We start from the raw sequence: 17,074 nt of genomic DNA, 5'->3' as shown, positions 1-17,074 counted from the left end.
TTTTATGTGGCATTATGCCCATGTTTTTAATGTAAAAAAGGGCTCCCAGGAGAACGAAACAATAAAGAAACAGTAAAGGAAAATAGGGCCTACATTCATTATGTGAAGGCAGGATAGAACTGTAGGCTCAAGACAATCTGGAATGTGGGTCGCAGAAGGAGGCTTAAATGTTTGCAGATGAGAATTCCCCCATTCACTATAATGACTACTTTAAGCCATACTTTGCGCTGTACTTCAGCTGACCCAAACAAATAATGTTGGTGGAGATGCCATGGGAGGACACTCATGAGAGAATTAAGACTATCAGTCACTACTAGAAGAGTGTGGTCAGGAGGTCTGGAAAGCTTGGAACCTTTCTATTAAGCTGGGATATAGGGGCTTCATTGACAATCACTGTGGTGGGCAACTGTTATATAGTTTATTAAGCAGGTAAAAGAGAGGGACTAATGGAACTGATTAGCTCACAGGACTCTGGCTGAACATTATAAACTCCAAGGAATTATGTCTTCATCATATTGAAACTTAGAAAATTATTAAAAATGAGAAGGTTTTCTATGATACCAACTGCAATCTTTAAAAGAAAGATACACTAACCTTTTTAAAATTGTTTTAGTCCATCTGTACTCATTCTTAAGGAGTTCTTTGCTGTTCATTAATTGCTATAATTAAGACCCATACACCACAGATATGGTGTGTAGATATTAAGCACTTAAAAGGGTTTATCATGTAAAAAGTAACTGACCATATTCATAGAACATCCTTTCTGTGGTTTAGTATCTTTACAGAATCTAAATTCTACAAAAAATGCACTCTTCATAAATAAAACAATGTAATCATCAAAACATTTAGAAGAAAATTAAAAACAGAAGAACTTAAATCCAAGAATGGTCTGAAGAACTTCCCCCAGGAGGAGAACTGTATTTATCTGCCAGTCCATCCCACACCCTGTAAGATTAGAGATGAAATACAAAACAAGCCTCCATTTCTAGGCAGTAAAAGAGAAAACTGTAAAAGACCATTTTTGCTGCTAAACAATACATATGAAAGTAATGGTACAATATTCATGGTGTAGAAAAATAATTATAAAATCATCTTAAATGAATCTAATCTTAACATACAGTTGTCACGCTCCATAATATATCACTATTCCTGTAAAACAGCAGTTAATACTCCAACACAAATACTGTCAAAATGTGATCTTTAACATTTCAGTTATCACTGACTTCTAGCTTTGCACTCTGATATTCTGAAGTACAACATCAGTCTGCTTTTTACTCTTCTCTTCTTTCAAAATGTTCTGTGCAAGCCTCTCATAAAACCAATCAATGTCTTGAAAATCTTCTGGCCAGTGCAAACAATGCCTGCTTTTGATGAAGGTTCGGATTGGGTCACATTTCATTAACTTGAACCGGGGAAGCCCTCCAACAACAACCATGATGAGTACATCCTGCAGTTCAGTGAACAGCCTAGTTTGGGCCATATTAAAGGCCTCAATGCACCACCCATCCTTCAGGAATTCTTTTGTCACAATGCAGACTGTTTTCTTGCTGCACCAGATGGCATTCCGTATATTAGTGATGTGATCCTCTCCAGGAATAAAGTCTCGAGCTTCAAGACAAAAACGGAAGAGATTCTTTTCTGAAAACTGAGCATCCAGTCTTTTAAGAAGAGCGGTCTTCACCCACTTGAAGTCACTGCTGCTAAAGCACAAATAAGCATCATATTTGTAACTGTCTCTAAACGCAACACTAGGAGATCCTTGCAAGATAGTGATTATCTTCTTGTAAATTACAAAGCAGAGTCCTCGGAAATGAATAAAAGTAATAGTGGACATCATTATTAATATGATAATTGTTACACTGCTGATGAAAGCTGAAAGCCTTAATTTCAGAATTAGCCTTTGGTCTTCCTCCACGCAAGATTCAGTATTTAGATCAAGTAGACGAACGCCCAAGAGCTCATTCGGGAAGTAACACACCATATCCTCTACATGGCTGAAGAATGTGACATTTGTCTGACTTATCCACAGAAGATACTCTTTTAAATTACAATCACAAACGTATGGGTTCCTTCCAAGATCAATGAGACTAAGTGAACTGAAGAGGTCTGGGTTAGGTGAGCCAAGAATATTTCCAGATAAATTAAGAACCTTCAGACTTTCAGGGAAAACATTATCAGGGAGATGGGTAAGCAAGTTGAGGGAAAGATCCAGTGAATTCAAGGTGGTTAAACCCTTAAAAATAGCTTCTGGGAGAAACTGTAGAAAATTTTGGTTTAATCTGAGTCTGTTAAGTTTGTTTAGATTGTCAAACACATCTAAGCAAATGTTTTTTTCCCAAATTAATTGCAACATGTTGTCCTCCAGGTCCAGGTATAGTAAATTGTTTTCCTTCGGGACGACAGAATTACTAGCACAGCCTGAAAGCTTATTATGTCGAAGTAAAATAAACTGAACATTTGGAAAATTCATCAAATCATAGAACACGCCTAGATCTCTTAGTCGATTTTCTGATAAGTCAACAAATATAGAGTTCTGGGCAAATGTAGAAAGGCCATATGAAGACTGAATTTTATTGTCACCCAGTAGAACATTTTCCAATTTAGGAATCGGTGCAAACTCGTGCAGATTTTTAATTGCATTTCCCCGAAGGTTCAAAGTCTGTAAACTGAAAAGTCCAGTGAAAGAATTGTGTTGAATGACACCAATGTGGTTGTTTGACAAGTCAATTTCAGTGACACTGTGAAGACCTTCAAAAGTATATGAAAATACCTCACCTATTAGATTATTTGAGAGATTCAGCGATTTTAAGTTTTGAAGTCCAGAAAATGCATCTTTCTTAATCTGGTTGATTTTATTGACAGCTAATGTTATCTCTTTGAGCTCCTTAAAAGGAGCAAATACGAATGGTTCTAGTGAAAAAATAAAATTTCTGGACAACTTTAGAGATCTCACAGAACTGTTTTTAAGACCTTCAAAAGTTTCATTATTAGGATCTTTAATATTGTTATATCCAAAAGACCTACCCATTATATTCTGACTTAAGATAACATGATGAATTATTGTCCCTCCTAATGCTCTGAATAAGAGCCGTGTTCTGTCAGCGTCGAGCGAATTCAAAGATAAGTCAAGGACTTCAAGAGACACATTTTTAAAAGGGTTCCCACATGTTTTCCAGTCAAAATCAATTGCGTTCATGTGTTCAAGGTGGTTGGAGGAGAGGTCAAATAAGCTGAAAAATTTACCGCGAAACCCCAGCAAATCGTTTTCACATATAGTTTTGATTTTATTCAGCTTCAATACGACCTCCTTTAAATTTGTCAAATTGCGAAAGAAGAGATTAGGTTGGACTCTCTCAATAACATTACTGTTGAGGTATATGACTTCAAGTGACACCAAAGGTCGAAGGTACTCATCCTCTAAAATTGATGCAGAAAGCCCATTATATATTAGATTAAGCTGTTTTAAATTAAACAATCCCACAAATGCATCTGGGTCCAAAACAAGATTTCTGTTACTTCCTAAGTGTAGAAAAACTAGGTTTGATAAATTCCTAAAAGCATTTTTCTTTATCCTCAGAAACTGTGTTTTTTGCATTCCAAGATCCAAATTCTGCAGGAGCTCAAGGTGTAGGAAAGAAGTGTCATTCACTTCGATTATATAGTTCAAACTCAGGTCAACTGCAACAACATTAGAGGGAAAATATGGAACCCAGTTTAGAGACTGCGACTGACAAAAAGCAATTTGATTGATGATTTGACACGATGAGATTCTTCTTATCATCAAGCATATGATAAAGATATGTTGGCTCCACATTGTGTTCCTACGAAAACAAAAACAAGACAGCTCCGGTGAAACACATACGTACAGATTAATGGTTTCAGAGAAATCAATCCTAAAACTCTACTCACGTTCACAAATAATCACGATTATTTGTATTTGCAAAATTTCTTGCTTAAAGCACTGCAAATTAAGCTTTTTGTAATACATTAAGAATTTATTGTAGACAGCATGAATACATGCTTTTGAATGGAGAGTTTTCCAGAGAGCAGCATTGTCTGAAAGATTCATGGACGTACTGGAATTAAAGTATTAATTACTAATAATAATTACTAATAAAAGAAGTAAAGGGTAGCAATGAGAAAATATTCAACTGAACAAAGAAGTACTGTGTCATAATACATTATCTATTATTATAAAGCTCATACATACTCTATTTATGGTTCATGTCACCTGCTGTTTTCTCTTTTTTATTGTATATGCTTTTCTGTTTTCTGTTCTCAAATAATATGGTGTTTCTGTTTAGGATTTTACTTTTTATAAAAAAATGAAAACTACAGTATATACTGTACTACATTGTAACCAGCTCTTAAAAAGCTTAAAAGCAGAAATAAAAATGATGAGTCTGAAACATTAAGCATTCAGTATACACATGTACACTGGTGCAATCGCTATATTTATTTCCTCACGTACAACTTTGCAGTCTTTTACCCCAAAATGGTCAGAAAGTAAAATATATAGAATACATAAGAGATTAGATAACTAAAGCAGATTTAAAACCTTAAACAACTAGAAAATGCAGAATTTATAAACTGAACAATTAAAACCAATACATAAAATATAGAGCTAATGCTTTATAATCTTACTTAAAACATTGTAAATATTATAAACTACAATATTTCATAGTAGGAGGTTTCCCCGTGTTCTCTCTAGTATTTATCAAATGATACAATTTCCTATATTCTATAATTAATGTTTGTTCAAACCAGTCAACACAAGTATAATTAGAACAGATTGGGAGTAAATAACTCACAAGCTATTATAACACACCATATGGCTCCTGATCTTGTAATAATTAACTATACGGTTATGGGAAAGCAATAATTCTAAAGAATATAAAGCAAAAAAACAAAATGTTTCCCCATACTGATAGTAATTAGCTTCTCTTGTATGCTGTGTGTCAGTATTGACCACATTATTTAAACAGCATGACGTCTTTGTAACCTGTTGAAAATATTTTTTTTCTGTTTCCGATGAAAATACATGCTCACTAGACATTTGATAAACAATTAAAGTATTGACCTCTGTCACAGTCATTTCCATTCACTCCTCACTTCATCTGGCCCTGCCAAAATGGGGACCCAAAAGCGGGAAAGATAAACAAGAATAATTTATAAGGACCTTCAACTGAAACACAAATGATACAAAACTAAATGATATCCACAAACAACAAGCTCACAGGCTGAGAAGAAGGAAAGGTTTTTGATGATAAAAAAAGTATCTGGCAACACTGTCATCATTTTTATGATATCTTTTATAAAGTGCAATAAATTCCTGAGAAATATGTATGGACATAGGTGTTGTAAATATTGTAAACATGATAATTCACTTATATTGTATACTACCAATATACTTGACATGTATTAAAGTCATTATGTACAAGAAAGCCATGTTGTCTACGTATTACATATTAACATAATTAAATGCAACAGAATACATTTAAGATGTGTTTAGGCATAAGGACTTTTAGGGCACACAGATATAACAAATTTGTTCTGCAGATAAACAGTTATCAAGGTGAATTATTTACCTGTTTCTCAGTCCACCTACAGTTAAACAAACATGTCAAATGCCTGTAAAAGGTCGTCATCTCATGGATATTCTGACTGTAGCAGTTCTGGCTGCCACATGTAGCAGTATTGCATTTTTAGAAAGAAATCCATTGTTAGCAGTTATGACTTTGCTTTTGGTGTACACAAAAATACTTAATTTCTCAAAATTCCTGTGCTTTTAATGGTGCTTTTAATGCTTTTAACAATATGGTTTTGTGAATGCCTTCTCATTTCAAAGTTAAAGCAACTGCTGCAGACACTGAGAGAATGTTTTTCATTGTCAATAGGAATTGTACTAAATTGTACTAACTAGCTAACCCACTAACACTAACAGTGTCCACTACCAGGCTGTTATTAATTCTGAACCCCACATCATCATACACAATGCCATTTAATTTTAATCTGCTTTGAAAGCAAATATATATATGGTGTATCATTTGTTTCTATATGCAAAAATTAAAATGTTTTACACCATTCTCTGTCATCAAGACCCACATATATACAAAGTTATTTGCAAAACATTATAATTACTTACAGGCACATGGGAAGTAATCAGTGTAAGGTAGTCTAGTCCTGGATTAAAAATAAAAGTAAAGTCACCCTCTCTCACATATTTAAGTAATTCCTAACAGAATTTATTTATCCCAAACAATTAATGTACACAAAGCTAGTAACCCAATTGGTTCAACATATTAATTAGGGAAAACAGGGAAGGAAAACCTTTCATGGGGCAAGCAGGGGGCGCTCACCCTGCAGTCCATGTGGGTACTAATGCCCCAGTATAGTGACAGGGACACTATACTGTAAACAGGCGCCGTCCTTCGGATGAGACGTAAAACCGAGGTCCTGACTCTCTGTGGTCATTAAAAATCCCAGGGTGTTTCTCGTAAAGAGTAGGGGTGTAACCCTGGCGTCCTGGCCAAAATTTCCCATTGGCCCTTACCAATCATGGCCTCCTAATAATCCCCATCTATGAATTGGCTTCATTACTCTGCTCTCCTCCCCACTGATAGCTGGTGTGTGGTGAGCGTTCTGGCACACTATGGCTGCCGTCGCATCATCCAGGTGGATGCTGCACATTGGTGGTGATGGAGGGGAGTCCCCATTACTTGTAAAGCACTTTGAGTGGAGTGTCCAGAAAAGCACTATATAAGTGTAAGCAATTATTATTATTATTATTATTATTATTAATAATAATAAAATGATTCAAAAAACAGGATCCAGTAAAAGAAAAGGTGTAAAATGAATTTCATGCCCAGGTAAAAGGGATATTAGAAGGGCCAAGAGGGAAATGGAAAAGAATATTCCAATGGAGGCTAAAGTAAATAATAAAAAGTAATTTCAGTTCTACAACAGCAAAACAACAGGCAAGGATAAAGTAAAATATATCTAAGACAGAAATGCAAAACCTCTAGACAATGAAAGGGAAATGGCTGATGTATTAAACAGGTATTTTACTCACATGCTCACCAGTGACAACAACATGGCTCATGGCCAAAGTTCTGTATTACAGTAAATACTGAAGTATTTGCAAACACAGACGTATTTTGAGTATGGGATCTTACCATCTGTATACAAGGAAACTGGAGATATTATTCAGAAGTCATTAGTACACCTCTTTCAACAGCTGTTTAATATGGGGACAGTGCCCAGGGACTGCATCAACTGAATCAACTAATTATATATAAATATATCAATACATAGGACATCTTTTACATGTAAAGTTAAAGAAACAATTATTAGTACTAAACTATGGAAATATGATCCTAGGAAATAGTCAACATGGATTTAGAAAAGGTAAGTATTGCCTGACCAAGAACAAGAAACAAACAGTAATGGATAAACACAGTACATATTAAATGGTGTATATAGATCTTCAGATGTCTTTTAATATAGTTCTTCATAAACGATTAATTTGCAAATTGCAGGTGGTAGGCATTAAGGGGAAATGTATGTGTTTGGCATGAGATTTGGTTATCAAATAGAAAGAAGATGTTACAGATAAGAAGTGAGTACTAAAACCTGGGTACTTTAATTATTAGAGTACCACCATGATCTGTACTAGGGCCCCTGCTCTTCTCAATTTATATCAATAATATAAATCTGGATCCTGGTATAGTTAAGAAATTATTTCAAGTAGGTAGCCGCATCAGCATGTGTTGGCTGCAAAGGAACATGTGAAGGTTGATACCATGCTCAAAAGAGAAGAAAAAAAACAATGTTTCAGGAATGGAGCTTTCTTCACATCCTATATCCTAGCATTTTGTTACGTTATCTAGAAAATAGAAATAATATGTCAATATAAATACAGTACACAGCCCTTTTCATAAGTAACCTCTTGCTCAGGGTTGCGTTCTGCATTTATATTTTACTACCTGCATGCAAAACCCTGCACTTACTGTATCTATATTAAGTAATATCAAGTGTTTTGCCACTCTTGAATTGTATCTAAATCCTTTTTATATTTTTTTTCTACAGTGCTTAGTGATGTTAATTTGAAATCATGTGCAAACCTGACTAGTTTCTTAACTAGGAGCAAGCAAAGGTTTGTTCCATGCTTAAAAGAGAAGAAGCACAACGTTTCGGCTGTGGAGCCTCCTTCAGGTGTCCATGCCATAGGTTACTGACCTAGTATCTAACAATAAAACAGAAGGTCCACTAAAATACATTTTCCTTTCTGTATCTCTAAAGCTAATCATTCCTCTAACATATTCCATGCTGATCAGACAGATGACTGGCTGTCATGGATGATCTTCAACTTGGCAAGGTAAAACTGGAAGGGATTTCCACACCAGGGTCAAACATTTTCTGCACTTGTTTGAGTGGAATAATCCAATACAAACAGGACTGAAACTCTTTATTTCCAATGTGCCACATCCAATTAAGTCAACAGGTAGCATACTAAAGGAATTTGACAAATAAACAAACCAAGCCTACCCCTCTGAGCCACAGAACGCTGATAAGTACTATGTGTCCAAATAAGTTAAACAAATCTGGGGGTGGGAAACAAGTGCTCCCAACTGGGTTCATTTTATTTTGAACAAGGTTCAAATGAAATCATTGGCTTCAGTCCTATAGTTAGGATTTAAGTAGAAATCTCCTTCTCCGAATGCCAGATTCTGTCCCAGTTCTGACGTTTTGCTGCCTGCAGGATCTCCACTCGATTAATATTTTGTTGGAAGAGGACAGAGAAGTTGCAATCCCTCTCCTCAATACTAAAGGCAAAATCAGATAACCTCTAGAGTACTGTGGGCGGGTTTATTATTCTTAAAAGAGACTAGCACAAACACAAATAGGTTTGTACTATACATACAGTACCCACACTGGAAGCTGACAAACCTACCAGTATTTCTTTGGATTGTAGAAGGGAATCAGAGGAAACAGAAGAAAACTCACACAAACACAGGGAGAATATAAAAGTTCCAAACGGACAGCACCCCACATCCGGAACTGAACCCAGGGCCCCAGCGCTGCAAGGCAGCAATGCTAACAGTTGTGCCACTGTGCTGCCCCCAAAGAAAAATTGTTTTTGTAAATTTAGATGCAGTATGAGAACATTAATGTAACGTTTTAGAATTATACTGTCAACTAAGATGCCGCCTTAAGGAGTTTGCAATTGGTATTAACTCTGTATCAGTTTCCAAATTCCACTCATTCAGGTGTGTTGGCTGAAATACAACCAAGTCAATGCTTATTTCTGTTCATCATAAAGTGATTACTTATTAAGAACACAGTCTTCAGGAGCAATTTAAGGAAGACTGCACAATGTCCTGTATGCTGTAGGTTTTTTAAACCATGTCATTTATCTACAGTAGGTCATTTCTGAAACCAGGAACTACATGTTTAAAAGACATGAGTGCAGAAATAATTGCAAGCAAGCACTTCAATCACTTTCATAAATGAAGCACCTGTTATTAAGACCCCGATGGAATGAAAAGCAGGATTGAGAACCACTGGTATGGTGGGCTTACCACATAGAAAAGTACGCACTGATCCAGCTGGATTCTTAAAAAATGTGTGATATCAAAATCTGGCATAATGGAAGGGTATGGAGAGGATGTAAAGAATATATATATAATTCTTCTGGAGGCCCTGACATGCCCTGTGTTTATTTCCAAGAATTCTCCCATAAACCTATAGATAATTGCTTTAGAAAGAAAACTGTAATGACAATCTGTCTATATTCACTCATGTAAGGGTTTGCTGTGTTTTTTTTATGAGTCTCAACCCAGCAACATCCCAGAGATGTGCCTTTGTTGGAATGAGGAAATCACTGAGGGAAGCAGGAGTACCTTCTCTCCTGTTGTACCATACAGTTCCCACAAAAAACAAAGAAGTTAATGTGATATGAAGGGCTTGTACAGTCAATTTGATCAGAGAGGCATTTTGTCAAGGATACTAAGGTTGCTTGCAGCATCCTGTTATTGTAACACTGCACATAGACAAAATCAGCCTAACAGGTCACTTTAACACTTTTTTTTGCACCACATTTCTTAACACCCAGCTTTTAGTCATATAGGATGGTATCAACACAGGTAATTTGCACTGGGAACTGAACTCTCACTTAACTATTTTTCATAATATTTCCCCTAACGTGAAACACTTTATGCCTTGTATTAGCTCTGATGCGGTTTAACTATACAGTTTTGTAAGGGATGATCGTAATTGTGGTTGAGATGTTCAGACATTTTCAGGCTAATTGGAAGAATAATATGCTTTTATTAATATTTTTTCCTCTCCAAATGAGATGTTAATATAACCTCTGGGGTGGGCTTCGTGGTTTTAAATACCGGTCACGTCTCTAGCCAACTACAACGGAGATTGACCACACACTACTGCACAAAGTGAGTGCTGCAAAGGAATAGGTTGAGATTATGTGACCAAAAAAAGTAATATATCAGTTTAAAAAAATGGTTTTAAGTTTATGCCTCTAGTACATTAATCTTTTGGCCAACTTCCTCAAGGATCATGTCGAGTTATTTATGGCTGCTGATTTTCATGCTTTCATAAACTATTATACTTAATATATGGTAGAATTATTATTATTTTAATGACAGTTCTCTCACCCAATTATTACCTCGGAAACTATCAATTAATATTTTGCTGATATTCCTGCCGTTAGATTGGCACAAAGGGCATTCCTATCAGATGCCAGGCAGATGAAGGCCATATTTACTCTAAATCATAGAACTCAGTTTCATCAGGAAAAGTGTACAAAGCCTCTTCACTTGCCAACTGTTTTGGTTTTCTGAGGCAAGTGTAATGAGCTAAAGTATGAGGATCAAAACATGATGAAACCTGCTGGCGTTAACAGCATCCTTTGTGAATTTTATCTGACTTTTTAGCACCAATTAGATTTCATCCTGGTTGAAATGTTATCCTTTCTTTCAAAGGAATGTATGCTTTCAGTTTGTTCTGATGCTGTGCTGCATACTAAGGTGCAATCACTTGGGCTAAAGGCTTATATGACCAACCTCAAAATAAGGAAGGCTTTCTTAATGGGGAACCTTGCACCTGATAGTTTCTGTCAAGTCCTCCATATTGTAGTTACAAATTTTGCCTTCTTTCGCTAAAAGGTGAGAAAACATTTCACCATGTAGGGATGAAGGATGTCAAAGCGCAGATTAGTGAAGTTATTAAATATTTTAAGATTTTACCTAGTTTCAATATTATCGAGTTTTTATACCTGAGAACGTCCTTCTATGTTACCACAATCATCATGCTTAGGAGAGAGAGGCTCTTGAGCATATACCTAGAATCAAAATAAAGATTACTGTACTTAGCACATGAATAACCCAGATAACATTACCCAGATGTTACGTAATCGTAAGCAACCCTTTCACAGCCATTGAGTGATCACACATAGTGAATGACCATTCATGATATTGCAGCGATCCTCTCCTATTTGCCCTAGCTGTGTATGCTAGTGAGGAAGGAGAGACAAGGAAGCAGAACTGCAGGCTCAGCAGGGTTTATGGTCCTGTAATGGTTAACAAATGTGTTTGCTAATCAGGGAGTGGGGGACAGAGCAAGAGAGATAATGTAGCAACAGTTACAGACATACAAAAAGAAACTTCCCCTATCTATAAAGGTAGAGAGAAATAACAATGAATGGGAAAAAAAAAGTTTCAAAACCCTATAATTAGAATATTAAATCACCAAATACAGCAAACACACTCAAAACATATACAGTAATTCAATAAATGAGAGAATTTTACTGTATTACTGGATTTATAAATGACTTCAGCACGCAAAGAGCTTAACCAGTTTTAAAATGAACCCTTTAACACACACAGATCAAATCTTATAACTGTACGATTGGGAAGATCTATAGGTATTACCTGATTTGGGATCAGATTTCAATAAATTTGGTTAAAACTTTAAAGTTTTGGTTCTTCAGCATTGGTATTACCAGGCAACAACTCATTAGGAATAAGTAATAGGTTTATTCCATGCTAAAAAGAGAAGAAAGAAAACACAACATTTCTGTTGTGGAGCCTTCTTCGTGTGTAAGCTTCTTACCCATCCGAACTTATTAGTGATGCTCACTTCCCCTTTTTATATTGACCTGCCTAAGGAGCTATTGGCTCAGTCCTTGTTACACGTCACCCTGTACAAAAAGCTTTTGAGTCTTTTAAATACGTAGATGATGACTTTATCTTTTTTCCAGTTCTGTTCAAGGCCATACCTTTGTAATATGAAATGGATGTGTTTTCTTGTTTTTTTAAATTATAATCTCTCTTTCTGCCCCTGTAGGGTACTGGAATGCACAACATAATGAAAGTCTAAAGTCATTTGGAAAGGCAGTTAAGACTTCCCTGAAGATATACAGTAAGATTCACAGTGTTAGCTCCAACAAAGTTTAAATTTTATTTGTTTTGTGAGCACTGTGTGGTTTAATTTTTACACCCCTGAATCACGGCATCCACTTGAAGCAGGCATTCTCTCTGCATATTGACAATTGTTGTGGGAAATTCTTCATCAGAGGAGCAGGACACAGTCTTGTGCAGATTCAGTTTTATTGAGCTCAGTAATGACATCAACGCGCGTTGGGTCTGCCCCGCAGAACAGACAATCCTGCGAGGGTTTCCCAGCTCTTATATACAGTCAGGAGAAAGTTTATTTCACAATCTGAGTGCATGTCCTGTTCTTTGATATGTAATTACTTCTTGTCCTACTGTCTTGCTTTAGGTTCTGTCCTTTGATATGCAGCAGACATTGGTCTGGTTTATCCTGTTTGTGGGTGTTGTTCTTGTCTTTTACTATGTAGCGTTAAACCACTGGGGCTGCTAAAGCAAGTCAGCTTTATGGCACCTTAGTGTAACTTTTGTTAAAGGCTAAATTAACAGACCCCATCAACAGCTCTCACAATGTGCTTAAGTGGTGATACTGTGATGCTGGATAAGTGAGATATATACATGTCCCACTTCAACAATATTTGATTTACACTAGTGTTACCCTTAGACACTGCAGTCTGTATTATGGAACTATAATTAAAAACTTAATTACAACTTGGAATACAGGACAAAATATCAGCAACTTTCAGAAGTCTTGGTATGCCCATTCTCCTGTTTTCTACAGTCCTATATTTCTTACAGTTGGTGATCTCATACAAATCTGTATCACTATTATTATACTGAAGATATGCACTCCAAAATCTGCAAATGTATGCATATTAACCACACCAGGACATTAGCTTGTGGTGGCTATGTTCCTTTAAAGCAAAAATGGTTCTTGAACAACACTGAGAGAAAACATATCCAAGTTTACTGTATGACCTGTACAAAATCAATCAAATCCCATATGGCAGCAACATGCCACTAGCCTCTACAACTGTCTCGTCTTACAACATCTTAGGAATTTTCACCAAATGTTATAGCTTTGAGTATAGTGACAAGGCCCCTCCTACAGCACAGTATGTCCCATCCTTTAGATGTGATACTAAACTTAAGTTTCTTTGTTATTAAAGAACCCAAGGTACTTTGGGATGGCACAACCATGCATAGCTTAATTTAACATTTATTGAATTTGTTAAGTAAATGTTCAATTTGATCAGCTTTATGGTAGGGTTGCTCTTGCAAAATGGTTTCCATGTGTCACCAGTGTGGGTGCTGCTTGTCAGTACTGATTAATATGGGTTCTATCCCATATTTGAAGAGTTTTAAGGGGTCCAAAAGCTGATGCAGCCAGTTGTGTAAGACTGTGAAGTAAAAATTTTGGACATCCTGTATATTAGAAAAAAAAGCACACTATTTTCCTACCAACCCATTACACACAGACAAAAACGGCGTCTACAGTACAATTGAAAGGATTTCTCCACTACGGCTAATAGCTAGCAAGCTAAGAAACTTTTCTCCAAATCATTTTCTGTTCCGGCAATGTTACGTTGGTCTGACACCATTTTCTGAAATTGTGATATTGTGACGATTGTTTGCGTGGTAGGGTGGAGATATTTTGTGAGATTTTTATTGCGATACAGAATGTAATGACAGGCACACGTGTTTGTTTGGGAGCACTGTATTGAGTAACTGTGAGTAATGTCTGTTGATGGGATGAAAAAAAAACAGTAACCATGGCTTTTGGTAGTAAGTGAAGGTGGAGTAATGTCTTATTCACACGCTTCTGTTTCCGTTTGACCGTTTTCCCAGTTTAAATACGTAGTAAAAAACTAAAGTTAAATGTGTAATAACTAAAGCTGTACTGATATTAAATAAAATTCGTCTTTAAAAATAAAACGACATTTCTCTGACGAAAGGCAGTTTTGATCAATTATGTCTAAAATAATATCAGTTTAATTCTAAGATTTTAAGATTTAAGGCAATTTGGAAACAACAATTAACAAACATGTACTGTATACAAGACAAGCTTCAATGTAGCATTACATGAGCAATGCTCTTAAGGTTACTTTTTCACAAATAACATCCTTGACCTTGACAATAACAGTTGTTAATAAAGGCAGGCGCTTACCTGTATCCTGTAGGTTATTTCATTTATGTTTGCAAAGCAGTCACAGACTACCGCACTCCCCCTTTTCTTCAGATCACTATCTCCAACACTGCAGCACCTCCCTTTTCCAGTGTATGACTCTTCCTCTACGTAAAAGTTTTCTTAACAAGTTCGTGTTACTATGAAACTCTGAATGGGCAAATTGTGGGAAAAATTACCCATTAGATAGAAATGCGCACTCTTGCAAACTTGTATAAACTCCAGGTTAAAAATACAACAAACGCATGCATACCTGTTTGAAAAACAACCAACACCCGGCGCAGAAGAACAGACGGTTGTAGTAACCAACACACGCCACGAAATTATTAATAACGAAGATGCTAAAGCTGTAAAAAGCGAGGTTTCATTCCCTGTATTCCGTTGTTCGTACAGCAGTAACAGAAGCGATGAGTAAGCTGTCAGTGAGTTCTGAACGGTTTGAGGCTCGTTATCTTCATTTTGCTTGGATTTAGTTGTAGAACCAAAATTCGGCAATTCATTGCAGTGGAAACACCAATATGTTTCATTAAAAATAACGAAACTACGAGGCTTTTTACTGGGAACATTATTTTTCCTGTAAACTTACAACGAGCTAAAACACAATTTAAAATGAATTGTCGCGAGTTTCATTAATCTTTGTATAAAACAAGCGTCGCAATGTGGTGTGATCGCTAGGGCTGTGGTTTGTATTGTGGAGTATTGACTGCAATAAAGGGATTTAATTATTTAGTTTTTGTCAACTAAGATTTTGTCTGTTGTACATAAACCACAAAGTTTTGCAGGAGGGATTTTAGATTTTAGAAGATTTTGTAGGATTTATGATTTGTCATATCAAAGTTAAACTATGCAAGTTTATCCAATTCAGTGGAGACCCAGGACCTATCCTGGAAAGCACTGAGTGCAAGATTGGATATACAGTACACTGGATGAGCACACATACTATAAAGATGCACACGCTTGCACCGGGGCCAGTTTTACAGAAGCCAGTCAGCCTACCAGTATATATTTGGATTGTGGGAGAAAACCAACTGCCTGGAAGAAATTTACACAAACACTGGTAATGCGTGTAAACTCCTTGTGTATAGTACCTTAAGAACTGAAAAAAGCGGTGCTAAAAGCTGTGCTGGCTTTAATGATAACATCCTTATGAGATATTAAGATGTCACAAATCATGGGAGTACCCCACAAAGATGAAAGTGCAACATTAATAAAGGAGCATAAATAAAGTGAAACATTATTCGACAACAATATTTGGCCTTGTCTCTCGGAATTCTCACTGACACATGGAATTGCTGTCCTTTTCCCTCAAAACCTTGAGACAATGCACAAATATCTGCTGACATGGAAAAAGCATTCTGGTTTCCTGCAGCGCAAAAACAGGAAAGATTCTCAAAGCAAAAACTGGGCAACAACAGCAATAACAAGCACAGAAATAGAAAATGCTCCACTATGTTCTTTGACAAAACCATCAGGAAATGGAGATATAAGCCTCTTTAGACTTAGACATTATTCATACGGTATATTTTGGCGTTATCCACCGATATTATAAAACAAATGAATGAATTAATCATAAGGAAGCTGGTGAAAAAAGGGAAGGAAGGGAGGCAACATCTATCTGCTTCTATTCATCTAATATAGAAATGTGTCTTTAAATGGTGCCTTGTCTTCACAAGCTCAAGCTGAATGCCAAATTTCATTTTTTTTCTTCATCTTTTTGTGATCACTGTTTTTTTTGGGTTTAGCCCTGACAATCCTGTATCATGGCATCCACTCTCCATGTGGAATTCAGAATTCAATTTGAGCTGGTGCTTGCCTAAGACACTATAGATTGTGTTTGGCCTGAGTGTTATACACTTAATTACAACGTACCATCTAGTGGAGAGATTCACAGAACCCCAGTTGACATGCCTTTCCCACTTCTCCACTTCTCTATTTTCCATTATCATACACCCTTTAATAAAAAAATCACAATTTTTTAATAAAATATATTTTTTATTTTATTATTAAACTTTTCTATTTTCCATCATCATACACTCTTTAATAAAACATACACCATTTCTTTAATAAAATACAACAAACAGAATTCCCACTTCTCTCCTTCACTTTGGAGAAATAAAGGCATTTACCTTCTTGCAGATATTTTAAGGAGGATGATCTCCACTCAATATGAAATTTCAATACAAGACACTCAGCTCTTTTTTTGTTACTTACATCTGTATACTGCAATGTCTGCCTAAGGTGTCTCCTGGGAATGAGAATACCTAATCACCCCATGCATACTGTATTTTACTGGGTTTCTGGAGCAAATCAAAATTGTAATTCTTTTTAATATTTGTGTCATTCTCATGCCCATTATAATGCCCTTCGCAAAGGCAGTTTCTTTGAAAATGAAGTATAATGCTGTAATATCTGCTGGTTCAATTTCCTGGGATTCTCGGAAGCAGGACAGTCTAGTTCAGGGGTTGGCAACCTTTCAGAA

The 17,074-nt window shown here is 36.1% G+C and overlaps 1 protein-coding gene across 1 annotated transcript; it reads right to left on the bottom strand.

Moving 5' to 3' along the window:
- Positions 1–887: 887 nt before the first annotated feature.
- Positions 888–14,649, bottom strand: LOC148839637 (toll-like receptor 5). Its single transcript, XM_088905371.1, has 2 exons — positions 14,578–14,649; positions 888–3,821 (listed from the first exon to the last, which is right to left on the bottom strand). Exon 2 carries the CDS (start codon positions 3,812–3,814, stop codon positions 1,226–1,228), a length of 2,589 nt encoding a protein of 862 aa, XP_088761497.1. The 5' UTR covers positions 3,815–3,821; positions 14,578–14,649; the 3' UTR covers positions 888–1,225.
- Positions 14,650–17,074: the final 2,425 nt, after the last annotated feature.

Source organism: Atractosteus spatula, chromosome 2, assembly GCF_055471065.1.
Source record: "Atractosteus spatula isolate fAtrSpa1 chromosome 2, fAtrSpa1.hap1, whole genome shotgun sequence".
Classification (NCBI taxonomy): Eukaryota; Metazoa; Chordata; class Actinopteri; order Semionotiformes; family Lepisosteidae; genus Atractosteus; species Atractosteus spatula.
Note: the sequence above shows the minus strand (reverse complement) of the source record. Positions and strands in the feature narration are given on the sequence as shown.